Below are 13,292 nucleotides of genomic sequence, written 5' to 3'. Positions count from 1 at the left end.
TATCTGGTGAGAAGATTTAGGCAAGGAAATCAAAGTTTGTCTACTTTAGTGTAAGACTGCAAAAAGAGCAGTTGAATGACACTGTGCTTTGACAAGTTTCTGTTGACTCAGGCGATGGTAAGAAGGTTTTACAACCAAATATTTCTATAAGTGGGTTGAACACTAACGAGTCTGACAGGAATAATCTGTTGTCCCTAACCCACAGCTTTTGGTAATGCTGTGTAGTGTATTGATCCCGTGCTGCTGACAGGAAGCAGGTTTGGGGTACCTTTGCCAGATGAATTGTTTGTCACTCCCCTTCCCTCCATGGGAGTGTGCATGGCTTTCCCACAGCTGCTGGTGGGAGGAGAAGCTGCCTGCAGATCCCCATGGTAGTGGGGCAAGAGTGACTTTCCTGAGCACCGCCTCTGTGCTGCAAATGTGTCACCTGTGGAAGTAGGGAGGATTTTGTTGGTGAAGACAGGCTGAGCCTTGGTGAGCTGTGTCCCTCCAGCAGCAGCTGCTGATAGTGGAGGGCGCAGTGGTGCTTCCCTGCTGTGCTGCGCCTCAGCTGGGTCTCTGCCATCTGCTTGGTGAAAAAGGACAGGACACAGGCAAGGCCGTGGATGATCTGGCTTTTGAGACACATTGCTCCTGCAAGCACCCAGGGGGACTGTTGTGAGCTGCCAGGAGGACTTTATGGATGAGTTGCTCCCCATGGAGCTCTCATTGCTGCTGCCTGGGTTGGGAGGCAAGACTGCTTCTCACATAAAGTCTTCATGTCAGCTACTACTCAGCTCCAGCAACCAGAGCTGCCTAACTAAGATTTTTGCACTGTTCTTCCATATTATGTCCATGCAAAGCTATTTGGCAAAATATTTCATTATCAAAGTAATTTCTGTGGTAACATTCATGTGTGACGAAAGACGTAATATTGTAAGATTCAGTTTCAAATTAAAATACTTACTGAGGGCATCCCAGAGTGCAGGCACAGTTGTGTGTATATCAAGGTACTCATAATGATGCATTTTACTCCTTTGAATTACTGATCTATCTATTAGCAGCCTATTTATGTTACAGTTTGGGGCACATGAGGAAGAATGTCTGTGGCTTGCCAAGTGAGTCAATTCAGTGTTTATAATTTCTTGGTGATTTGCCAGGCAAACATCTGTGCCAAGTTTAGTTTCTCATGTGATCAGGAAGTGATACAGCAGGATGCACTGAGGACTTCCCCGGCTGTCTCCCCTCAGCACCCTGACAGGAATGTGGCAATTGTCTTGTGCTTTAAAGTAGAAATTTTCAAAGGCATGTAGAGCTAAATCTCAAATAGATGTCACTGACGTTCCCTTTGAAAGTCTGACGTTTTCCCTTTTCATTTCCTATCAAGCTCAAATAATCACTTTTAAAAAGGCATTACCCAATCCCTGAGCATGTATCCTCCTATGAAAGTTTGCTTACAACATTTACTCCTGTTGCTTCCCTGTGTGTTAGTGTCACTATTTACTTTCTCCTGGGATTATAGGTGTGGAATAAAGTACTGAGCTTGCTTTGCTGGGCCAAATCGGCATCCTAGCTTTGAAACAACCCATGAGTGCTTGTGCACTATTGGAAATGGGAAGCATCAGCTTAAATGTAATTGCTGTTCAAAGTTTTGGATTCCTCTTACATGGTTTGGAAAGGAATAAGGGGGATCATCAAGTTGACCTCGCGTGGAGAGCTCCTGTGAATTGTGAGTCTTCATGCAAATGTGATATGAGGGGGTTTGATACTTATGTATATTGTTTAATTTTCAAACATTAAAAGTAGCTGCAATGAGCTGGTTCTGACGTGTGTGCATATGCTCTTGTGGGAACCAGCCACCAGAAAATATTTTCCTGTAATAACTGTGATGTGGTTTTGAAAAATCACCTTTGTACTACTTTTTTTCTGCTTTTTTTGAAAGAAGACTAGACGTGGTTTAATGTCTGTAATACATGCAGAAAATACTTTACATGTTATTTGCCATTGGAAATAGTAAGAGGACTTCATTCACTTCTCAAACTTGGTTGGATGGTAAATTTTATAGGGGTTTTTTTCTTAAACTTCTTTTTGTTCCCTTTTATTGCGCATAAATGTTTCTTAGCTTCTTTCAGAAATTATCTTTGGAATGGGATTGTGTGTTTGGAGTAGAAGTTCTTTAAAAGGAAGAACACGGGCTTGACTTACCAAGTGAAATATTGCAGGATGTTTTTTGCAAGAATATTTCTGCCCATCTGCTGTTTGGTATTTTATGACAAGCAACTGTCACTTGGGCTCTTCAGCCTCTTGAGAGTGTGGAGATTTTTTGCTTCTTGAAGCACATCATCACTCTGTCAATAAATAAACAGAGTGGGTCTTCTCTGCTATATTTCAGCATTCCTGGAATTGGCAGTGATTTTGCTAGAGGACAGAAGTATGTCTGCTGCTGCAGCTACTCTGTTTGATCCCATGTCAATCATGTATTTGAGTTTATAGGACTTTGTCTTCATTTCTACTCCTCTGGTACTTTTAGAGGTTTTTGATTTATCTCTACACTCCACCTGAGCTCTGAAATGTGAACAAATCTAACTTATCCAGGCTGCAGAGAAGCTTTTCCTGGTGCTTTTTTCCCTGTTTGTCTGTGGAAGCCAAGAAATAATACATTTCAAAATCATGTATTCCCCATAATGTGTCTTACTGTGTTCTGGGTCAGCTGAATACTGAAATACAGGAACTGTGGATTAGCCTGCTGTCCATTAGCATTAGGAACATCCCCTGTTGCAGTAGCTGCCCGTTAGAAATGTCTGCCAAAGAACTGAAACAACCATTCTTCATTTGTCCTTCCATGGCTCCTTTTCCTACTGCCTTTTTTTAATAAAGGAGCTAAAAGAAAGAAAAAGGAACAAAAAAAAAAAAACAACAAAAAAAAACCCAAAAAAAAAAACCAACAAAGAACCTCAAAATCTTGATGAATTTTTGATGTTTTTCTCCTTTTATTTAATATCAGGGTAAATTAAAAAGAAACATTTAAATTTTGCTGCCATTTGCAGTTGGCTGCATTTGTTTTAATAAGGGCAGAGAAGCTGAAGTCTCTGTCACCAGGGCCCAGGACAGAGCATATCTGGAAATAAAAGATTCTGACCTAGTGTGTGTCTGAGACTGAACCAAAAGCACAAGTGAAAGTGAAGCTACCACAGCACATCAAGTTTGTCACTGTTGTTGGGGAACAGCATCTGCCTGCTTTGGGCCTGCTGTGAACTTGGCCAGACAAAATAGGTGGAAGGGCAGAAGGTGAGGAATGTCTGCATCCTATCATGAATTGGAGGAAATGACTGTCTGCGCTCTGTGCGCTGGTGGGCTCCGCATCCTGCTGGCAGCCTGGCTAGCGCTGCAGGACACTGCACAAGGAGGAGTGAGTTCAGCTCTGGTGTTTAAAATAGCTCCTAGGGATGAGAAGAAGCGCTTCAAAAATATGCTGTGGGTTTCCTATTGGCTTTCTTAAACTAACTGGAAACTTTCTGCTTTCTTTCAGGAGCATTTTTTACTCTGAAAACATTGCTGCTAAAAAACTCCAAACAGAAGGAGTAAATCCACTCAGCTTGTCAGGTCACTGGCTCAGTGTAACGGTGCTTTCATGAGGTGACGTTGGGCCAAAGTCGACTTTTCTTTCTCCTTTGTAAACCTGCAGCCAAGCAATGGGCCAGAAAATCTCAGGGAGCATAAAGTCTGTGGATGTGAGGGAGCCCCCTTATAGACCCGTGAAGCGAGAGCTGAGAGGCCCGGATTTCTGCAAGCCCGCGCGCCTGGACATGCTGTTGGATATGCCCCCTGCCAAGCTGGAGGTGCAGTACAAGCACGCTTGGAATAACGAAGATCGCTCGTTAAATATATTTGTAAAGGAGGACGATAAACTGACTTTTCACAGGCACCCGGTGGCCCAAAGCACAGATTGCATCCGGGGCAAGGTGGGCTACACGCGGGGCCTGCACGTGTGGCAGATCCACTGGCCCACCAGGCAGCGGGGGACTCACGCCGTGGTGGGCGTCTCCACGGCCGACGCGCCGCTGCACTCGGTGGGATACACGTCCTTGGTTGGTAGCAACAATGAATCCTGGGGCTGGGATCTGGGGCGCAACAAACTCTACCACAACTGTAAAAACCAGCCCGGGGTCACGTACCCCGTCTTTTTGGAACCAGATGAGTCTTTTGTACTCCCAGACTCCTTACTGGTGGTTTTGGATATGGATGAAGGGACGCTTAGCTTCATGGTCGATGGACAGTATCTTGGAGTGGCCTTCAGAGGACTAAAAGGGAAAAAACTTTACCCCATAGTCAGTGCAGTTTGGGGGCACTGTGAAATTACAATGAGATACATCAATGGACTTGACCGTAAGTGTTACCACGTTTTTTTGTTACCCACTTGATTTTTCTCATATAGAGGTTTTTCTTTCTCCTTCTACTGTGGACTCTATGCTGGGGGGAGCAGGCTGTTCAGCTGTGAGGGGACTGCACCCCATATTTACTGCCCACAGTGAATATATCTCTGTGTCTTGTAACGATGGTATGGATTGTGTCAAAATACCCTCCTTTTTGACAGGCAGAGTGGCAAGAATTCTATGTCCAAAGAAACTGAACAGGCTGAGAAGAAGATATTGAGAAACTTCCTGGGTATATTTAACAGTAAAACTCTTGTTTACTGGAGGATATGTTTTAAATCTGTGGTTTCCAAATAGGATTTGTGGATCCTGTATAAATTTCCTGTAGTAGTGGAAACTCTTACTTGGTGTGCATAAACATACTTGAAGACTGGCCAGACAACTTTCTTTCTGTAGTTGCCTTCTCAGGACCCTCAGAAGCAGCTGTGAATCCCCAAGAATCTGGAAAATCGGGTCAAATACTGCTTTCAGTAGTTTTTCTGAAAGAGAGCTGTGTTCCGTAGTTCATTTCAGAAGGTAGTCTCTCTGGATATTGTCCAGAAATCCAGGTTTTTGGGTAGGCACAAGCTATTTCTGATCTAACAGGGTAATATCTAATGAAATTGTTAGATAACAAGGAGAAGCATGTTGCTGCTGTGACCCCCAAGCAGTGGCCCAGCAGAAGGTGAGTGGCAGAAGTGGGTCCTGTCCAGTTCTCCATGCACAGGAATGTGTGGGCTCTGCCAGGTCTGTGCCCACCTCACACACAGGAGCATGTACTGCCTCAGAACTCCCTGAATGCAGCCAATTTGCAGGCAGGGTGAGCAGGCTACTGGCACACAAAAACAGGAGCCAGAATTTCTGTCTGGATGATCTATAGTCCACCTGTTCCTTCGTGGTAGCTAAATTCAAAGAATATATACTTGGAATAATACTCCTGTTTCCTTTGGGGATGTAAGTAGAGATGTTAAAAGCAGGGGATCTGTTGCATGGCAGGGCTCAGCAGCTGCTGACAGAGCCCAGGGAGCCTTGCTGGTGAGGGCCAGATCCTGCAAGAAGGGGTGCTACTCACTGTCAGCTTCTCAGCTGCTGGAACCTGGGGAATAAAAGAATGGACAAGGTAGCAAGTGGAACTTGATTTTTGTTTAAAACTGTATTATCTGAGGTGTAGTAGGAGCTACAAATAAATATATAGGGAAAAAAACAGATGACTGGGCAACATTTTCATGTTATTTTGGGCTCTTTGAATGGAATTTGGTATTTCAAGAAGGCAGTAAAAGCAAGTGTTCAACACCTGCCTTTTAATTAGTAATTTCTAAAAGAATTTACTGTCCTCTTCCATTCAGATGGAGTGGTCTAAATTTGTTTTCTGTCAAAAATTAATCTCTGCTCATTAACCTTATATTTGACATACCAAGTAGAAACAAAATTAAATAGTTTGACCCTGCTTAAGATTACCTTTTCTAAACATCTGTAATAAGCTCTGGGGGAAGGACTTTTTATCCACAGAAGCCCTGCAGGTTTTACAGCTGGATGCTAAATGGCAGCTTCCCAAGTGCTTTCATACAGGGGAATATCCAAGGATCTTAAGTATTTTGCAATTACTCAGTCATTGCAGAATGATGTGCTGACAGTCTTTTTCTTGAATTGTGGGGGAGAGAGACTTTTGCAAACTGAGTATTTGTTTGTGAAAGCAGTTTTTATAATACTGTGAATATCTGCCAAACTAAGCAAAGTACAGCTCAGCTTGGTCCATCACGTCCACACAAGGAATTGTTCTGCATTCCTTTTGTAGCTTTCACAGGGCTGCTCAAGGGAGCTCTAGGAGATGAAAACACAGGAGGAGGATGTGAATGAGTTTGGTAGAAATTACAAAATAAAAGGGACTAAGTGGAGAAGGATAGCTGTGGTCTGTGAGATGGCAGAGGGAAAAATTCCCATCTGGTTTCTCGTGGGATAATTTTGCTGGAAGAGGCAGGGTAGCTTCCTAAACTATCCCTGAGAAAGTCAAAGTCTCTATTATTTTTAAACACATGAACCCATGGATAAAAGTTAACTTGTGAACCAAACCTTTATGTAGGCCTGAGTGTTAATCTGATCATGTGAAGAGGAAGTTTAAAGCCACTTTGCTGTGGGGCAGTTTGACATCCTGGCATCACATTATTTGTTATCACATATTCACTGATCCATTGCTGTCCTGAAACAAAAACAGCATTCAAGAAACCAAATGAGCTTGTTTGGCTGGTGCTCCAGAGCAAACACTGTCTTTTTTCCACTAAGGGTGTTTCTATCCAGGCAGCCCTTGTGCAATAGTGCAAGTTTGGCTGTGGCACTCTCCATGTTTGCTCTCATTGCACTTTTGATTGCAGGTTTTTATAATGGCTTGTTCTTGTGAAAATCAGAGCAGGTATTGGAGAACAGCTGTGTTCACAAATTTAAATACATTTGAACATATATGTATGTGGGGAGTTGTTACTGTTTGATTCCTGTCTAACATTACCAGTTAGCTCTTTTTTTTTCCCCTCTGTTTTTCCCCCCTAATCCTTTTTCCCCCTATTCCCTGGAAATATTTCATACTCCTGAGTGCAGCTTTTGGTAGATCTGGCCATGGTAACTTAGCTGGTCTTGAAGCTGCTGTCAACAGTGCCTGGTAACTTTCTATTCAGTGATTGATTGCTGCCGTTCAGAATGCAAACCACAGCTTGGGATGGTTGTTTGTGTGGAGTCCTGCAGGGCAAACCGAGACCTCCACGGCAGGGATTTCTAGTGTTTTCAATACTTTCTACTTAAATCGAAGACCTCTGAATACTTTAAAGGCCCCTGTATTTCAGTTGCTTGGCAAAGAGTGAAAGGCTTGCAGGAATGGAAGAGTGAAAGGCTCAGATGATGGCTTTCATGCTGCTGCAATGAACTTAAACACACGTCACAGATGATGCAGAGTTCCAAGTGTGTTAATTACTGCAGAGATGGCAGATTCACAGGAGGATAAGGCTGCAGGTCAAAGATCAAGGACCTGTTTGCCCTCTGGACTCTGGATATTGCTCCTCGAATAATGCTGTAATTAAAATCAGTTGCACTCCTGCCAGCTGCATCTGATACCCACAGTATTCTGTTCCAGAAACTACCTTGAACATCACATGATGATGTGATTTTACACAAGACATTTTTTCCCCTTTTTTGTTTTGAGAAATTTGGGAGTTGCAAATGTTTTCAGGGTTTGGGAGGAAAGGCAGAGAGACAGGATGGAGAGTGCTCATAATAAGTACATTGAGTGTTTCCCAGCACAAACTCCTTTGATCAAATGCTATCAGTACCTACCACACTGATGTTTGCCCAGTTCCTAAGCTGGACAGAAGACAGAAGTTTACATCAGTCATCTAACTTACTGCCTATTGCAATAATTAGAAGCCTCAAATAACATAAAAGCATTAAATGTTACTTTTCAGATCAGGGTATGTGCTTGTTTACAAAAAACTGGTGTATTTATATCTGGTGTCTGATGAGGAGTCCTGGAAACTATTTATAGACTGGAATAAAGAAATAGCAAAACACTTCTGTGTAAATGTACATTGCAGATCATGACTGATCCATTAGTTTTTAAACAAAGCATTGTGAGGACAATCAATATAACAATGCTGTGATGGGAAACTTGGTAAACTGAACTCGTTGCAGTTCTTGCACTCAACCTCCCACAGTGCTTACTCAATTCTGAAAATAATTGTTGAGCTCAGGAAGCTGGAAGCATTTGTCTCAGAAGGAAAGACTTTACTTACAAGTATAATTTATGGAAAGCATTTGTCTGTACCTACCTGCATTCCTTGCAGGATCTGGCCCTCACCAGCAAGGCTCCCTGGGCTCTGTCAGCAGCTGCTGAGCCCTGCCATGCAACAGATCCCCTGCTTTTAACATCTCTACTTGCATCCCCAAAGGAAACAGAAGTATTATTCCAAGTATATATTCTTTGAATTTAGCTACCATGAAGGAACAGGTGGACTAAAGATCATCCAGAGAGAAATTCTGGCTCCTGTTTTTGTGTGCCAGTAGCCTGCTCACCCTGCCTGCAAGTTGGCTGCATTCAGGGAGTTCTGAGGCAGTACATGCTCCTGTGTGTGAGCTGGGCCCAGGAACAGTAGATCATATTCCTGCATCCTGGGTTGCCTGGAGAGAGGGTGATGATCCCAGTGGCTCCTGCCTCTCCTGGCTGCTGGGGCACTTACAGCTCCAGGGAGGAGCTGGGGGTTGCTCTGTATGGAGAGAGGAGGGGGCTCAGTGCATATCCTCTCTGCTTGCTGATACAGCTGCAGGAGTTCTGGCTTGTGGGGTCTCTTCACTCCTTTTGCTCTCAGCTGTGCAAAGATCACAGGGCAACCCCTGAAACTCTTTTAGACTTGAGGCTTGTGTGTTTAGCATTTTGAATTAAAGGTGATTCTTCTAAGCTGAAAGACTAATTTTGGAGCTATGCACAACTTCTTTGCTACTATTCTCGGTTTATTTTAATTCACATTGGTCTGCGTCTAACATACCACAATTGCTAGCTATAAACATACACTCTTCTCCTTGGAGGTGTTTTTGCCATAAAGAAATCTAAGTCAAAATTGTGACATTATTAACTGCCAGGAGAAATCCATAATCTCATCAGACTCTGGGTTTTCCCCCTTAATGTGTTTCAATTAAAATTTCTTAATGGATTTGGTTTTTTGTTTTTCTAAACTTGTTTTATGCTATTTATATAATACAAGACTCTGGGGGCTGCAATGGAAATAATATACTCTGAAAATCCAGTATTGCTAAACCTTAGAAAGGATTTTCCCTACAGACATGCAGTCAGAGGATGAAGCAGCAGCAATTAAGCAGCCAATGCTGTGAAGAAGCAATCTTTAACTTTTAAGATAATTTAACAGGAAACAGCATTTTCAGTGCCTGCTTCAGGAGTCAGCTATTGTTAGGGGGGTTTTTTCTTCCAAATGCACTCCTGTTCCCTGGATTAAGTGAATTTTTTTGTCTTTTAATTCTAATTTGTTGACACTTCCTAATTAATTCTCAGCCTTTTCCCAGCAGGTTGTATTGTCACTAGAATATGCCAGTCAGCTAAGTGGCTTTTCACCCCAGCCACCCCCTGCCCCTTCTTGGTGGTCTCTGCATTACATCTCTCTCCCAGATATTCTTAATTTATTCAGTCCCCATTTCTTTCTTTCCTTCCCCAGCTGAGTTTCTCTTCTGTTGCCACACTAAACAATAATAAATTCTTACTTACCTTGTTGGGTTTTTTTTTTGTCCTTGTCCCCATCTTCAGGTAGTGCATTTTTGTTACTGATAACTGTAGAAGATTAGGTGCAGTGTCACTCTTCCAGAGAAGGACAATTCAGATTTAAATGTGTGATTTCAGCTGTAATGATGAATGGCATTTGTTTTATAGAACTTTTTCCTGTTAAGACCTCCAGTGACTCCTCTGACAGTCTAAGGCACAGATCAGCTTTACACTTAGCAAGTTTTTTGGTTTTATGGTTTTGGAGTTATTTCTGGATTTGGTTTCTTGTTTTCCTTGCAGTCTTGTCTAATTTGTTTATTAGCAAGGGATCCAGTTATCATTGGCCTAGCACAAAAGAAGGTGCTGGGATGTTTTCTTTCAAGCTCAGTAGTTCCCAAAGCTAAGAACAGCCATCAGTAGTGCACAGCTGGGCTGTGGATTCTTTGCATCCTGACATACCTAGTGTTTATTCTTCCCTCTCTGGTTCATAAAAGTGCCATGGCAACTGCCAAATCTGCAGTTTTAAGGGAAAAGTGCTTTATAATGTGTTCTGATCATGTTTCCACTGATTTCCTGTGTATCCTTTTCTTTAAAAACAAGAACCTTGAAGAGCAGTGTCTACAAATCTCTTTGTAGTGAACAAGTTACAGTGTTACTATTGTACTTATTACACTAAAATAGCAACTTGATAGCCTTGCTTAATTCTTTTATTAATTTGCTTGAGCTACAATGATGGAATTGCTAAGCAATGTGAATTCTCCCAGTATGTATTAGAAGTGGAAATTTGTAAAGGACTATTATTTTTGGATTTCCTCTGTCTGTATTGCTTTTGGGAACTGTAGGCTGTAAATCCAAGTTTCAGGGCAAACAGGGATGCTTCTGTCATTGAGTGAAATATTTATTTTATTGCCAAAATACGTATGCTTTTTTAATTTTGACTGTTTTCCGTTTCATACGTGTTTCCTCGTAGGTTATTTCTCCTTAAGATACTCCTTTGTCTCTCTAGCCATGGAAGTTTTTACCCTTCTGTAATTACAAGCTCTTTTTGCAGATGGCCTCTTTCTCCTAAATCCACTGTACCTTCTCTACTAGAGAAGCAGTTAAACAACCTGATTTCTACTTAAAGCTCAGAGAAAATTCCACTCTAAAAAAGAGTGTGCTTTGGCTCATGAGTGGCAATTCCTATACCAATCTTCATATAATGGCAAAATTCATATTTTTATGGCAAATTGACTCACAATGGGACTGAAAATGAGCATGTCCAGAGATGCTGTTGTGCTCTGCAGGTGGTTCTACTTAAAGTAGTGCTGGTGCTCCCTGTGTACAGGAGACTAAAGCTGCCCTAGCAGTAGCACTGTGTGAAAATAATGCTGAGGCTGTGAAGCGAAGTACTTGGAAGCTGGCAAACAGCAGAAGGGGATTTGGTTTTTTGCTGCTGTAATTCTGAGCTGGGCAGCCTTATCCCACTTTCTGGAGATAGTGTTTCACTCTGCTAAAAGGTGGTAGGTTCAGCTGCAAGTCATCCTTTTGTACTCACTTTTTCCTTGACTCTTTTCTCCCCAGCCCTGTGTGTGTCCATGAGTTGGTGTATTCTGTGTTTCCCCAGACAGCCAGTGTGGAAACCCCCAGAGCATGACAGTCCCTGTGTTCTCAGGTTCAGGTTTGTGTTGCCCTTTGAAGATAAGAGCAGAAAAGCCCTGCTAGCAGGACAGCACTGGATCAAAGCTCCCCCTCATCTGCTTTGATTTGGCAATACACCTTCCGTCTTTCACTTTAAACTGTTTGGGTTGGGACTGATGATCAAATCTGTCTTCCAGTCTGTTATCAAACCTGATTTTGCTGAAAACCCTCCAATGCTAGAAGTGTGAGATGGGACATTTCAGTCTTCGGTGCTGGAGCTAACTCAGGGTTGAGGCAGAGGAGATGCTGTAAGTTTTTTAATGTACAAGTACTGAGAGGATGTTTTCAGTTAATTAAGTGTTAGTTGGTGATGAAATACAGAAGGTAAAATGATGACACTACAAAGAGAACTTCTGTTGGTAATTTCCAGTGTAAGCTCAGAGCAGTTAGTCAAACCTACGCCTGTATTTTTTTCCATGGTCATGCTTAAGACAACATATTTAATTTTCATGTATGTGTCAAATTCATATCATGGATAGCAATATAAGAGTATATCCCTGCCTTCTGTGAACATTTCTTTCTGAAAGCAATGAAATTCCAGACATGGGATGTCTTTGGGCTGGGTCGACTTCCCCTTTCCCTTCCCTCTTATTGTTTTTTTTGAGAAGGTTCCTATTAGGGTAGATCTCAATCCTTTTTCATTGCTCTGTCTCTACCAATTTCTTATCACTGGTTGGCCAAAAAATTTGCCTTCTTCCAGAGAAATGATTTGTATTAAACCAAAACGCATGATGAGCAAAGTAGGTAATATTAAAAAAATATAGCTTTTGTTCGACAGTTGTATTTCTCATAATAGACACTTATACAGCATGTTGTTCCCCCATTGGAAATGGGAATTCCATTTCTGTGTGTGTTGGTTCAGACATGACATTTAAAGACATGGTGCTTCTGTTTTTCAGTGAAAAGTTAATAATATTCTTGCGTGTGCCACATATGTGCATGTCTATTCACTGTGTAACTGAATGGGCCACAAAGCTTTGAGACAGCATATTGAAGCTAAAAAAATCTACTTTCTCCTTCCTCTGGTTTTAGCAAGTTTGACAGCTACAGTTTATCTGAGCAAGATAAAGTGATTTATTTCTTTTAGATCCTGCTGTGTTCCCTCATTTCTTGTAGTGTTTACCTTTCATATTTTGGCATTCTCTTAAGCATGAGCCTGTAATTGCTCTCAAAAATACACTTCTCTGTCCATCAAAACAAAACAGAATGTGGGGATATACTAATGCCCTGTTCACATGTTCAAAACTGAAACAGTTTATGCTTCTAAAAACTCCTAATTTTCGAGTTATTTGTATTATGTAAAATATAATATTTTGAAGACACTAAAAAAAAATCTTTATGAAAGGGAAAATAATTTTTAAAGGCTTAGGAGTTTGTTTTTATTACAACCTGGTGCTCAAACAACCACAACCAGGCAGTGTGTTTGGGGTTTGTGTATTGTCAGTGACTGCTTCTCTTCCAGCCTTGCTTTTTGAGCTTTTCTATTCTTTGCAGCATTAACTGCCACCCTGGAGAATTAGCTCATGCACTTAAAATTTTTGCTATATGTTGACACTGATGATGTCAAAGGCTCCCACTTCTCATGAAACAAGTGATGTTGGGGTAAGTGACTTGGGTTAGGTTGGTGTGGAATGTGTGCCTTGGCTCCAGAAGAAATACCATTTAATTTCTTGGTTCATACTGAGTTTCAGTGCACTGGAAGGCCTCCTCATCACGTGTGTGGACTCACTCTATCTTTGTTGTTTTAACTACAGCAGTTGCTTTAATGTGCTGTGTTGTAGCCCTGACTCCAGCCCTGCTGCATGCATGCTTGCCATATGTGTAAACAATTTGCTGATTTTAGTGGTATGACCTGCTGGCCTCTGCCTGTATAAACAAATGGAGGCCAAAGTTCAGAGAGATCAGAGGGGAAACTTTAAACATCCTGCAAAATCTGCAGTCCATTAAGTGTACGTTAGTATTTGGTTACAGCC

At 41.9% G+C, this 13,292-nt stretch overlaps 1 protein-coding gene across 1 annotated transcript in view; it reads left to right on the top strand.

The window, feature by feature from the left end:
• SPSB4 (splA/ryanodine receptor domain and SOCS box containing 4) overlaps nt 1-13,292 on the top strand; it is a 79,196-nt gene that overhangs the window by 18,843 nt on the left and 47,061 nt on the right. Inside the window, exon 2 of the mRNA XM_084212254.1 lies at nt 3,509-4,365. Coding sequence (XP_084068380.1) covers nt 3,672-4,365 — 694 coding nt within the window. The 5' untranslated portion in view covers nt 3,509-3,671. The remainder of the gene's footprint in view (nt 1-3,508; nt 4,366-13,292) is intronic.

This window comes from Fringilla coelebs, assembly GCF_963513975.1.
Source record: "Fringilla coelebs genome assembly, chromosome: 10".
NCBI lineage: Eukaryota > Metazoa > Chordata > Aves > Passeriformes > Fringillidae > Fringilla > Fringilla coelebs.
The sequence above is the reverse complement of the archived record's forward strand: the minus strand, read 5'-3'. Positions and strand labels throughout refer to the sequence as shown.